The 13786-nt window shown below is 35.8% G+C and overlaps 1 protein-coding gene across 2 annotated transcripts in view; it reads left to right on the top strand.

The window, feature by feature from the left end:
- Positions 1-13786, top strand: part of LOC145242608 (serine/threonine-protein kinase DCLK2-like) — a 216745-nt gene that overhangs the window by 202748 nt on the left and 211 nt on the right. For both annotated transcript variants that reach the window (XM_080105720.1, XM_080105721.1), the window contains exons 12-15: positions 720-797; positions 2893-2989; positions 7145-7225; positions 10651-10749. In XM_080105720.1, the coding sequence (XP_079961846.1) occupies positions 720-797; positions 2893-2989; positions 7145-7225; positions 10651-10749 (355 nt within the window). The remainder of the gene's footprint in view (positions 1-719; positions 798-2892; positions 2990-7144; positions 7226-10650; positions 10750-13786) is intronic.

Here is a 13786-nt window from a genome sequence, read left to right as displayed (position 1 = left end):
TCGTTAATAACAACGATCTCATCTTGTGGTGTCTGTGCCTCCAAATACATACGTGGTTTGTTCGAATAAAATATTCGGACAGAAACGGGTAGATATAGAAACAGATAGTCAGTGTTCTACACTGGCCATTTTAAATAGTTACATACCACGAATGTTCATTTTCGCCTCTAATCGAATTCTCAAATTCTTTGGTCATGTGGTCTATGACTTTCATTTCTTTTATTCTGCCCACGTTTTCCCAGGCATCAAATTTAATCTATGTTTTACGTTTCTAAGGCTAATTAATAAAGCTAAGCTGAGTGGTAAAGCTATAGTTGAGAGCGACCCGGAGGTTCCCTTTTCATTAGGCGCTATACCGATGTGGGGCGTCATTTAATTTCCAGAATTACTCCGCTTGCCCTTGATCCTACTAATAAAATGCTCTTTATCATAGGGACATTAACGATCATTTTTTAAGTTTTTGGTGTGACTCGACCAAGGATTGAAGCCTGGCCTCCCGGTTTATTAGCGAACATTCTTACCATCACGGCAAATGGGTCGGTAATTAATAACATCTTGCTAAAATCATGGCTGATATTAAAAGTTCGATTGTAGATGCTTTCCCGGTCTATTTTGTCTCTCAGAAAAGGAACCATAAAACAACTTTCACTATTTATTTTATATTTAATCCTGTTTTTTATTTTATTTTTCAACGTTTAGATTGTTCATCCTATTTGCAGGTACGGTTTGAAAGTCGATGTCTGGGCAGCCGGAGTGATCACATATATTTTACTTTGTGGTTTCCCCCCATTTGTAAGGTAAGTATTTTTTTATTTTATTTATTTTTTTTTTTTTAACGAATGACGATTTTGCTTTTGTGATGGAAGGTGGACAACATTTTTACGTGCATTTATAATAGACTAGCAAGGTTATTTACCGTTTTCCGGGTAGAGGGATAAACAAAATAGGAGATTATCATTTTTTTTCCCCATAAACATCGCTGTTAATATGAAAAGCAAAACTTAAAAGAAAAAATAATGATATAGTATGAAAAGTGTTTATTTTAAATTAATAATTATCATTAAATTTTAATTTCCACTTAATAATACAATAGTCTAAATGTAATTTATGATATAATACAATAGTTTAAATGTAATTTATGATACTATTGCTTTGTCCGGTCATAAAATACGCTTAAATATGATATTTTAATTGGTCCAGATTTCGTATATATTATTATAGAGTCGTGATTTCAAAAATAAAAAAAAAGTATTTGGGTGCAATCAGCTAAAATCGAAACCTAGACCAAAACTGTAGCATTCAAAGCTGGTGGCGTTACCACTATACCAATGTGATATGCATATGAACTGATTAAAAACGAACTAAGATGAATGTACAAAATATATAACGATTTTTTTTCTATTTTTGACCCCTTAAAGACTATTTTAACCGACTAAAGATCCGTAGAAGAACTGTTCATAGAAAAGTCCAATCATTTGAGGGCCCTCATTGTTCCACGGGCAGGCAGTTTTAGGAAAGAAGCTTTGTTCATGGAATCTGCGTTTACATTTGGCATAGATAGAGATGTGGGGGGAACTGTTGAGAGTGGGTGTATCTAATGAAGGTTTTTTTGTGAAAGTTTGACAAGGGGGAGCATAGATTAGAGCTCAGACGAGCACTTGCCATAAAAATAATGATAGATCAGAGACAGACTTGTAACGTCTCTTCTGTGGAAAAGAGGCTGAAAAAAAGTGTATCAGCTACTAGGTTTCGAAGCCGATTTTGAATCTAACACAAGTGCGGGTTGCGTGTATATGGCGTAATCTAGAGGTTCAATTTTCATAAATTCTACGCATTAAATTAAGCTGTATTATCTGCAATAACAGGTCGAATATTGTTTTCAAAGTTGTCTATTGTGTCTAGTTTATCAGCGTAGATATGTGACTTTACGTATCCCCAAAGAAAATAATCTCTGACCTAAAAAAAAATGGCTGTCCAGCCTCGTCGGAATTCCCTGGCAAGGGCGCCTCGGGCGATTAGCAATAAACTAACCACTTCTCAAAGAGAAAAGGCAAAGTTTGGAAGGGTGGACCTCCTTGAACTGCACAGAACTTAACCCCCAAAATTAACAGGAACCGGATTATTACTGGAATGGTCTAATCTTTTGATTCTGGGGGCCTAGTTTGATCGAAAAGTAAACATTTGTAATTTATGCGAAAAAAAAAGACAATTTTGCTACTTATGCGTATTAATTATCAAGCAAGGGTCACACAATACCAAAGATCGGTTCTCCTTTTTTTAAAATTTCATGCAAAAGTACTTTATGTGACGATTAAAAAAAAAGAACCGTCCGATTTTGACTATAGTTAACACCCTTATACGGTCTAATATCACAAGTGCACTTCAGAAGTTTTATCACTGCACAAACAGAAAGGCCCGGCGTATAAAATTAACAGTATGTTCTTTGATAGACAGGGGTACGTTCGAAGTTAATGTTTTTGTTTGAAGCACAATTGGATTCTGTTACTTGACTTTTGCACTTTTTAAACTTTAATTTAAGCCATTATATTAAAATAATTTAATAAAATCAACAGTATGTTCTTTACAATGCAATACAATGTATTATGGACTAAGTCACTGCGGGGAAGCATATGAAGTGTCCTTCCGGTGCACTGCGGTGCGTCCCCGAGTAGAGCAGGCAGACATTCGATTTGGTTGAAAAATAAGCGATTTCACCAATTTCGATGACAATAAAAATATTGGAAGTGTGGAACATTCATTTATTCTCATCCAAACCCGGGCAACTTCGGGTCCCCTTCTAGTTATTGAAATAATTTTTTAAATCGTGATTCTCAAAAACATTTCAATTATTTTTGCTTTTAAAGGAACATTTTTTTTTCTATATCTTTTCAGCACGGATAACAATCAAGAGGAATTGTTTGATAAAATTCTCGACGGAAAATATGAATTTCTTTCACCTTTTTGGGATGACGTATCCAGTTCAGCGAAGGTAATTATGTTCCTTCTCTCTTTTTTTTTCTTTCTCTTTCTCTCTCTCTCTCTCTCTCTCTCTCCAGCTCGCTCGCTCACCTAACAATTTATGATTTTCGTAAACAAATTGTTTAACTTTTCTAAAATAATAATAAAAAACAACTTCTGTTGAGCAAAAAAAAAAAAAAGAAACAAATGAAAAAAATTGAAAAAAGTAAAGACAGTACTTACATCTAACAATTTACGGTTAAAAATGAAACATTCATCTTTCCTTTTAAAAAATTGTTTATAAATAAATTGAAATAAATAGATATTGAAAAAAATAAACAAAACATTTATTTTTAATCATTATACGGTAGGATTTTGTTATTTTATTTAGTGTATTTCTATTGTTTTTGTTTTTTTTGCTTTTTTTTTTACAGTTTGTTTGTTTTGAAATTAGTCTGCGTCTGTTACTGCGGTCAACTTAATCCGGTAATTGTCATTCGTGCTCGATCGATGATTGACGGAATATCACGATCAAATTCTGCAAAATTATCTGTTTAGATATTTTTCATTTTTGCCTCAATAGCTCAATTGACAGACCTGCACGCGTGTTTGCAAAGTTAGGGTCTGGTTTTAGTCACAATTACCGATTATCTGCACCGATTACCTATTTTATATAGTTTTAACGTAAATTACATTACATAGGGATGTAATTCGATGGAGTATTTTATTTAAAAAAATTTCCGGTTTGATTCGCGAGATTGTGCACAGGTTAAGTTTTTTAGGGGAAGGGGGAAATTTGTACATTAGGTCTACCTCCACAATTTTCTTGTATTATGCATTGTAATTCAGATTTGTACGCGTGTGCGATGAACAAATCTACTTCTCTCCGACCGGAAGTGCTAACCCACAATTTATTTTTTTTAAAGTATTTGTGGGTTGATATGCTGAACATGATTAGCACGGTTAAATTTGGGGAAATTATTTTTCTACGTCCGCCCAATAAAAAGGGTGTTGTCTACTCCGAAAGCCGTTTTTTACATGGGGGTGTTAGGGGTGTCTATTCTGAACGCCGTTCTTAGGGAGGTTGATGGTGTCTATTCCAAACGCCGTTCTTAACATGACAATACTCAAAGAAATGAAATGAAAAAAAATCGTAATTGTTTTGTTTTACACGCTAAAAAAGACGACATAAAAATGGAATTTAATTTAATACAATTAGTGGAAGAGTTGAAAAGAAGAGAAAGATTTGAACAACAAACGGAAACAGCTAGGACTGCTACCGCTGATTTCGATCAGTCCATATACAGTGAGAATCCTAAACCTCTAAAACTCTGTTTTACTTTCCATTATAATTCTGATGGGCCATTTTTCGTAATTTTATTAATTCATACTGATTTACGCATTCCCTTAATTGCAATTTTTTAAATTCAAACAATACCTACATGTTATCGCCCCGTACTTCTTTGCTACTTTTTTGCGAGGGGGGGTCCACCAGACAACGCCGGTTAACGGGTCCTGCTAGTATATATATATATAGGTCAAACAAAAACAGTCCAAACTTTAAAGGTTTAGCAAATTAAAATCCGTAGAGAGTATCCAGTGAGTTGAAAAATAGTCCAAAGGATATCGAGCCATATTTCACTATAAATTTATTTTAATCCTATAGGCAATAGGGCAAATGAGCAAGCTGGCTAAAGGCTGTAGCAGATACAGCCTTAACTAGAGTTGAATCTGGTATATACTTGGAAGGGTTACCATTTGGGAATGCCAGATTCAGGTATACAAATTAATTGTTAGGATTACAGCCAATTAGAGACTAGCATCCCGTTACCTTTGTACCCCCACATTGATGAAGTTCGGCTAGGGACCCTTTTTGTCTGGAAACTCGGCTCGGATCGTCTGGTCCTCCTCTGAGGGTTGTTACATTGACTCCTGTATGCTGAAATCAAATATCAAAGCCGCAGGTAGAAAGAAAAACAGACATGTGAAATTATAATCTACGAGGATTAATTCACAAAAGTATGTACAATGTTTTTACAAATATCGTTCAGTTCTTAGTAAGTTTTTCAAAGTCTCAAATCTTTTTCACTGAGAGCGTCAGACGGACGGAGGAGGAGGAGTCACATCTTCAGGAAACGACAGGTTACTTCTAGTTTCGCGCACAATCTCCTTTGGAAACTGCTTCGAAACTGACTAATTTTCGCGCGACATTCGTATTAATAGTGGTGTCTGTGATCGGGGTTGGAAGTCTTCCCAGCCAATCAGATCACGCCACGAAATCGGGAAACCCTAGATTTTGCGTGTGTGGAATCCACCATTTTTGTGATCTGAGATATTAAATTCACATGACCCCTAAGGTCATCCCTGTCAGTCCGACATCTGGCTTTTGAGTTCGCTAAGGCCAGACAGTGTTATGTTATTGTTCCAAGCTCCTGTCACCAATTTTAAATGCAAAATATATTTCTCTGACTTCCAAACAATATCTATTTTGGCAATGAAATAAAATATATATTTATGTTCTCTATTTCATCTCCTCAGGATATCTGTCGCTACCCGGGATCGATTTTAGCATAGTTATTCGGCCCTCCTCATGCCCCTGGGGGATCTAAAGCTCCTCAATGAGGGCAAATTGCTCCCTCAGGTTGATTACGTCACACCTGGATGTTTCGGACATCTTTTGTTAAAAGCTGGCTGAAGGCTGTAGAAGCTTGTTCATTTTAAGAGTACCCTACGACTGCTAAGGTACATCTTTGGTTTTGTTTTCCTTATTTAACTTGCTATGCTTGTTATCAAAGAGAAGAACAATAGCAAGAGCAACAAAAAAAACTGTTTATGTGTTAAATTATCTACGTTTCTTAGTTTCTTACTGTTATGAGATAATTGCAACCCTGCTATATGTGGAGATGAATGAGTTTGAGGAGACTGACAATAATTCGGACATTATCCAGAAAATGGATGGAAGATGCTCGTCTGAACTCCAATCTCTGGTCCCCTCCCGCCAATCTTTCATGTAAAACACCCCTCTGGCTAACACCACTGTCAATAATTTCCCCACTCTTTATCTGTGCCTAAATCAAAATGTAGATTCCATGAACAAAGCTTCTTTCTTAGAACTGCACGCTTGTGGAACTCTCTTCCATTTGCCTGCTTCCCAGTTGACTACAACTTGGTTGTCTTCAAGTCCAACATAAACAAATTCTTGATGAACTGCCTCCTTAAGTAATCCAATTTACCAAATTTCCATTACTAACGATTACTACAATATCATCCCATTGACTACTATACATTCTATAACCTTTATCCTTGAGTGGCCACCGGGCCTTGATAAGTGGTGCCTCCTCTGTAAAAAAAAACAAAAAAACTCGGTATCGAGTCAAAGAATTTTTTCTAAATTTTAGATATAAATATATCCGGGACAACGCTAATAAAGAAAATATCAACTTTATGGGCGTTCGCTTTGTAGTTTTAGAGTTTTAGGGGGATGTACACACAGACAACTGCTCCTTTACATTATTTTAACAGGATATCCGGCATTTCCTGGGACAAGAGTATAACATGACTTTTATTCTTCTCTTTCTCCCTCCCCGTTTCCTTCTCCTCTCCTCACATCTTTCTTCTTCGTCAAGCCCATTCTTCTCTCTGTAGATACACACATGCACACAACTTGAATCTGTGTAAGGGAAATAACTTTGTGAAAAATAAAGTTAGAATTAATTTTCTTTACATGATGACATTAAAACGTGTGTACTTGGGAATAACATTTAATTATATAAATGGTCATTTGACCCCAAATAATGATCTATTTTATATTTTACAGATTATACATCCGGGGTTACACTGATAAAAAATACCAACTTTGTGGGTGTTTGTTGTGTATTTTTCAAATTTTAATTGGGCATACAACTGGACATTTGCCATCTATATAATAAACAATATATTATTAATAGTAACACGTATACTCTTATGACATGCCAGCGTTTTAATGGTAGTACATGCCAAATAATTGCAAATGAGTCGAGTAATTTTAGAGCATGTGGTAGACAACTCCAAATTCCTCCAATCGATTATTGATTGTCTAATTGCTTTTCTTTTTTTACCATTTCACATACGTTTGCTCGTTTTGTACAATAATATAAGAGATTTTGATATTTGTTTTTTTGTTGTTGCTTTTTGTGTGTGTATCTAGGACCTTATTAATCACGTGCTGCAAGTTGACCCGGAAGCCCGTTACTCCGCTGCTGATGTCTTGGAACACCCCTGGGTGGCGGTAAGTTTTTTTGTTATCATGTCATTGTGGTGATTCGCGTGTAAGATATGACGCATCAGAAAAAAACAAAAAATAGCAGAAGCTTGAACGAGCTTCAATCTATGGTCCAAAATATTCGCAACAACAACCGTCAACAATTTCCCTTACTCTCTATCTGTGCCTAAAACAAAACGAAAATTCCATTAGTAAAGTTTCTTTTCTAGAACTATGCGTTCGTGGAACACAATATCGTGGGGTTTCTTCCTAGCTATCTATAACATGGTCGTTTTCAAGTCTAATGTAAATCAGTTCTTTTTGAGCCGTCTACTTAAATAATTAAACCCTATCCAAGTTCCACCATTACTGATCATCATGGTGTTGTCTCACTATCTACTCGACACTCATTAACATTTATCCTCCAGTGGCCTCTGGGCCTTGATAAGCGATGACCGCTCTAGTAAAAAATAAAAATAAGAATCGCAATTACATCCTACCGATTCAATCACGGTGATACACTGGTTCTCGTTAGATCACTGAAGTTAAGCAAATTTGAACCTGGTTAGTGCCAGATGGGTGGCCAATTTGGGAATACCAGGTGCTGTATGTAGGAAGACGTCGACATCTCCCTACAAGAGTTGCAAAAACCTAATGGCGTCATATTCTGTGACCGAGATATACATGCGACTTGGGATTTCATACTCCCATGTAGCTTCCTTCGAATATTTCGTTCGACATGGACTCTATTGTCACAAAGTAAGTCGATTTTGCAACAATAAACCCAACAGAATCTTTGGTACTAGTAATTTTATTTTTATCTTCAGTGAAATTATCCGTTCAAAGCACTGCAATGATTGGATGAAAAAGCTTCGGAAACTTTCAACTTTTAAATACCGTGTATTTAAAAGTTGAAAGTTTCCGAAGCTTTTTCAGGATTTGCTAATAATTTTAAATTTTACATGTTGAAAGTTTCCGAAGCTTTTTCAGGATTTGCTAATAATTTTAAATTTTACATGCTTCCAAATTCCTTTCAACTACAGGGTAGAACGATAAAGTTATCGCCCTAAAGAAAACGACGCTAGAATTTTATTTTAAAACTTATTTATTGAAAAAAATCAATTCAGGTGACTTGATTATGTAGTAGAGCTGACATCTATTCAATGTAGCCGCCTTTAGCCTCAATCATCGCCTCGATACGGGTTCAGAACTGGGAGCATGCCTTTTCCATAGGCGCCGATGGGAGCTCGGCGAATACTCGCCATGCATAGATCTTCTAAAATTTCAGTCTCAGCTTGACTGACACATGATTCATTAGATTCGTGGTCATGTTTGAATTTACGATGCCAACACTTTACAAGTTCGTCTGATGTGGCATCATTACTATAGTTTCTTTCATTTCACCATACTTCAGTGGTGTGCGTGCTTTTAAATACAAAAAAAAAACGGATCACTGTCAGACACTCAACAGGCTCACACTTCATTCAGTTTAACCTCCTGTAAATCAAAAACCATTATTAGTTCAGAAATGTAATTTGTCACATAATTCATAGAGATATAAATCATAGCACATGCAAAATTCTAGCCAGATCAAACAAAATGGTCAGAGGCATTAGTTATTGAACGCCCCTCTTATTTTTAATTTTATTACAGCCGATATTCCAATGGCATTTTTTATGTTAAATCTCGTATTTATAGCCAACAGTTTTGGATCCTATACATTTTTATAATAATTATCGAGAGCCGTATTAAGTACATATAGTGGTGAGGCCTCAATTTAGAGAAAGCGGTACTAAGCAGAGTCAAAACAAATACTATTTTACCCATGGATACTACCACTTCAAATCAGAGTTGACCTGCATCAAACACCTTTAGGCAAGGTGTATCCAATCTCCATTCCACCTAAAATCCATTATTCCTGACTACTTCATAGCTTATTTCCTAATCCTATCAACTAACCAAGCTCCACCAGCCGTCTTGCGTTGGACACACAATTTGAATCCAGTGGTGTAGGTTCCCGTCCAAAAGCTTTGACTGGCTGATTTGCCTTGACTTGACTTGAGGCAACATTCACTCAGGATGAGTTGAGCCGGTTCTTCTCATAGAACTCACAGTATCCCGGTTGAACATAGATCACTGACAATGGTTAGTAGTGGCCGGAATAGTAATGGGTAACCAGTCTTGAAACCACGGACGAACACTGCAGACCTGTGGATTGGAGTTAATTTCGATGTTGGCTGTGATATTGTGTAACTATGTCTTCAGCTGTCTGGGGCATCTTTGCCAACGATGGAGTGGTTCTAAAGGTATTGCTTCGTGAATTAACTCTCCTGGGCTGCGGCGCATGGCGTGGCCAAACTAATGAAGTCACTTTTATAAGAGAGATTGTTTTAGGAGAGATGATCCTGTAGTTGGTCGCAACTTGGATATTGGAGACAAAATGGTGCTAGCGGACCCACAGAATTCGGAATACTATCAGCTTTTTGAGATCCGCAGCTCTTAACGGCCAGGTTTCGCAATTGTAGAGAAGGACAAGTTCGAACAAGTGCTTGATAGATTCACACTGTGGGGAATGTAGAAACACTTCTTAGCTACCACGACTGCAGATCCATTTTGATTTGAAGCGGTAATATCTGACATAAATTCATCTATGGCTTCAAATAGAATCTTCCGTTTACAGACTATTTGCTTTCAAAATACATAAACTTCCAAAACAAATTTATATACAAACCAATCATATCGAAAACATACGGGGGGCTTGGGGTGTAAATTGATCCAACACCTTTTGACAAAACAGCAAGCAAACATATCACATTTTTTCGGTTCTTGACCAGAATTCACCCCAATATTAAAAAACAAAAATTAAGAAAAATCTGTTTGGTACACCTAGTTGTGACGAAACGAAAACATCATATTCCAAAAATCGCATAAATTGATCAAGTAGTTTTATTTCAAAATAAAAAATTAATTCAAGCGATTAATGGGAATTCGTGAGTATTACAACATAAATCTCGCAAGGTTGAATTACTGAGTTATCGCCCTTGTTTTTTGTATATTATTTCTAAATGGTAGACAAAGCGGACATTCTTGTTACTCATGAAATTTGATTTTCTTATTTAAAAATAAAACTACTTGATTAATTTATCCGATATTTTGAAATGTATTTTAATTTCGTCACGAGTACGTACATCACAGAAGTTTTTCTTTATTTTTTTCTTTATCCTTTATTAATATAGGTAGAATTCTGACCAAAAACTCATGGTTTCATCTAATGAAATAACCATAAATTTCATTGTGAGTTTACACTACGACACTAATAGAAAAAAAAAGCTATTAATCCTGTTATTAAAGAATTTTATTTATTTAACTTTCATAAACTTTGGATTTTTATTTTTATTTTAATGTGTTTTTACCTCGTTTTTACATTTTTTTCCCCCCGTTCTTATTTACAGAATGACATTGCGAAAGACAAAAACCTTCATGTGGCCCAGGAATTGAACAATCACTTTATTCGTTCCAAGAAGCCGAAAGGCGGGATTGCTGTCATGGCGGTATGTTGTTAGTTAAAGAAAAAGAAAAACGCGAGAGCCTTAATCGGTAAACTGTAATTAGTAGGACGTGTGTATGTGTATCTATGTCTGTGCATGTGCGCCTGTGTGCGTGTGTATGTGTGTAGATATGTCTATGTGTGCATGTGTATGAGTATGCATGCGTGTGTCTATGCGTATGTGTGTGCGTGTGTGTGTGTGAGTGTGTTTGTGTGTGTGCGTGAGCGTGCGCGTGTGTCTGTGTGTGCATGTGTATGTCTATGTATGTCTATGTATGTGTGTACGTGTGTATGTGTGCATAAGTGTGTATATGTGTGCATGTGCGTGCATGCGTATGAGTGTGTACATGTGTCCGCGTCTGCGTATGTGTGTATGCACGTGTACATGGGTCTGTGTGTGCATATGTGCGCGGGTGTGTATGCATTTATTTATGTATGTGTATCTGTGTAAGTGTATAGATGTATGTGTATTATGTGTTTATGTGTGTATGCGTGCGTGCGGATATCTGCGCATATGTGTATGTATGCAGAGGTGCCTGCGTGTGTGTGGGTGTGTATATGTACGTGTACGTGTATGTGGTTATGTGTAGATGTGTGTGCTTATGTATGTGTGTGAATGTGTATACATGTGTATATCTGTGTGAATGTATCTCCATAAGGATTTTATTTATAACTTGCTAATTGAATGTGTGATTATTTGTGTTTTGGTTGTTTTCGTATTGAAAGGAGTATCGGCAGACGCCATTTTTTTATGCTGCAGATCATCGCTTTAAGCGTTCGAAAATGATATTCTTGTATTCTAGTAAACGTTTGTTAAGATGCTCGGACAGCGTGAATAGAACCGTAAGGCAGCTATTAGTATATTTATCATGGGTTAATGTAAAGAATGAAAAATAATATAACGGAACGCAAAACTGAAACAATGACTACCTTTTCTGAAAAAATGGCTCTAATAGAACAGGTTTCTAGTACATCTTCTGGCAGATTAAAATCTGTTACTACTTCCTCAAAGTATAAATTTTTGGAGGAGAGTCAGATGAGTGGAAATAATGTAAGAAATCAGAAACTTTAGTGAAACTGAGTAATAATTTCCTGAAACATACATCTGGTATTGGCAGAAACGAGGACCATATCTGAACGATGTATGGCGCTGTGTTTATAGTTCTATGATGTCTGATTGGGGAGGTTCAAGTTTACTTCATTAAAATAGTAGATTAGTAGGCTTCGATGTTTCCAGGGAAAATTAAAGAAGTAAAGAATTTCAACTCCAGAAGTAAATTATTCGGAAAAAGATCCCGAAAGACTCTTTTTCATCTAAAATGCTTAGTCTGTATTCACAATATAAACATATTTGTAAAAGTGTTATCATGGCTTGAAATGCTACCAAAGGCAAGATAAGTTACTCTTAAAAATTGGGACAAACCTATTTTTGTGCTGCCTGTAGAGTCCCGTGCAGTAAAAAAGAATGAACAAAAAAATGGTCGCCTTTTCTCTTTATGTGCCTGCTATGTTGTCACTTACTATGCAAATGAAATGCTTCCGGCATCAAATAAAAAGCTTGTTGTTGTTGTTGTTGTTGTTGTTGTTTTGGGGGATTTTTTTTTTTTTTTTTTAGAGACTGCATTGATTTTTTGATTTGGACCTTGGAGTAGCAAGTCTTGTCAGCAATGCGTTTTTTTTTGTTTGTTTTTTTAGTTAAGAGGGTTTTTTTTTAAGCAGAACGTCGAGTTTTGATGTAAGATGTTTTTGGCAGCAGTGTTAAATTTTCAGCAATGAATTTTGACAGCGGTGTGTCGAATTTAACTCCGGAAATATTTACTTGCAAATGTAGAACAATTAACACTTGATGGTTTTAGCCGATATTATTAAGTGTGGGGGGAGTACTTATTGATTTTTTAAAATGTTTTTACAACTTAACAAAGGAATAATATGACTGACTTGTTTACGAAATAACCGAAACATATTATTATGGAATTTTATTTCATGATGAAACAAATTTCAAAGGAATCCATACTAACTGACTTATTTGTGTGGCCGGAGTGCGTGCGTATGTGCGTACGCATAAATGTGTATTTGTGTGCATGTTCTTTTGTGTGTGTGTTTGTTTGTTTTTTGTTTGTTTGTTTGTTTTTAATTTACTACGTAGAATTGGATCGCGATTTTCAGGTGTAAATTGACATGAAATGACTGCAAAGACTTTTTTGCACCTTTTATTTATTTATCTTCTTTTTTTTTCATAATGTAAAAATATAAATTTTTTTTTTAAATTACCCCAAGCAAGACATATGGCCACTTAGACGGAAAAGGCTGCTGAGATTAGGGGCCAGATTTGTAAGGAGTATCTTAAGTCGGGAGTTGGGCAACACGTACTTGTTCACGTTTCATTTAGTTTTTCATGTTATTGCAGTCAATGAAACAGTGAGAAGGGAGAGAAATTCTAAATGCAAGCAGTTTTAGCTGAAAAGAACCATTGTATTAGGGAGCAATAAGAACGAACAATGAATTAATGAGATGCCCTTTCGCAAAGTAATATGCAAATTAGTTAAACTTTGACGGAATGTGTCCTGACGAACTTGTATCACTTGCACCTCCTCGACGTAAATACGCTTGACTAACGTGACACACAGCCTTTAATGTAGAGGTCCCTGGATGAAGTTTTCTACTTTAATATTTTTTGCATTCGAACTGCTACAATTTGGAAGGAATTACTTCCCTGTTACCTGCTTCCTGACCGTACTAAGGCGCGGAAATTTAAATGTAATGTAAACAGATATTTCGCTGCTAAACTCTCTGCATAATGCCACTGTTGGTATGGCCCCTAGATAGTAGCCCCTTACACCTAAATGGCAGTATACCTTATTTAGGGTGATTCAATGTAAAAAATAATACCAGATCGATTACATATGGATAATTAATATATTAGAAGGTAAAGCTTTCTATTTTTTTAATTAAATTGGTGTTTTAATCTCACCGTCAGTGAAATAAATGTTCTAGTTTATAAACATAAATATTTATCGATTTTTTTTTTCATTTATTTTCAG

This window comes from Euprymna scolopes, chromosome 21 (genome assembly GCF_053919585.1).
Source record: "Euprymna scolopes isolate OS-2025 chromosome 21, ASM5391958v1, whole genome shotgun sequence".
In the NCBI taxonomy this organism is placed as follows: domain Eukaryota; kingdom Metazoa; phylum Mollusca; class Cephalopoda; order Sepiida; family Sepiolidae; genus Euprymna; species Euprymna scolopes.
This window is presented reverse-complemented; position numbering and strand designations above follow the sequence as displayed.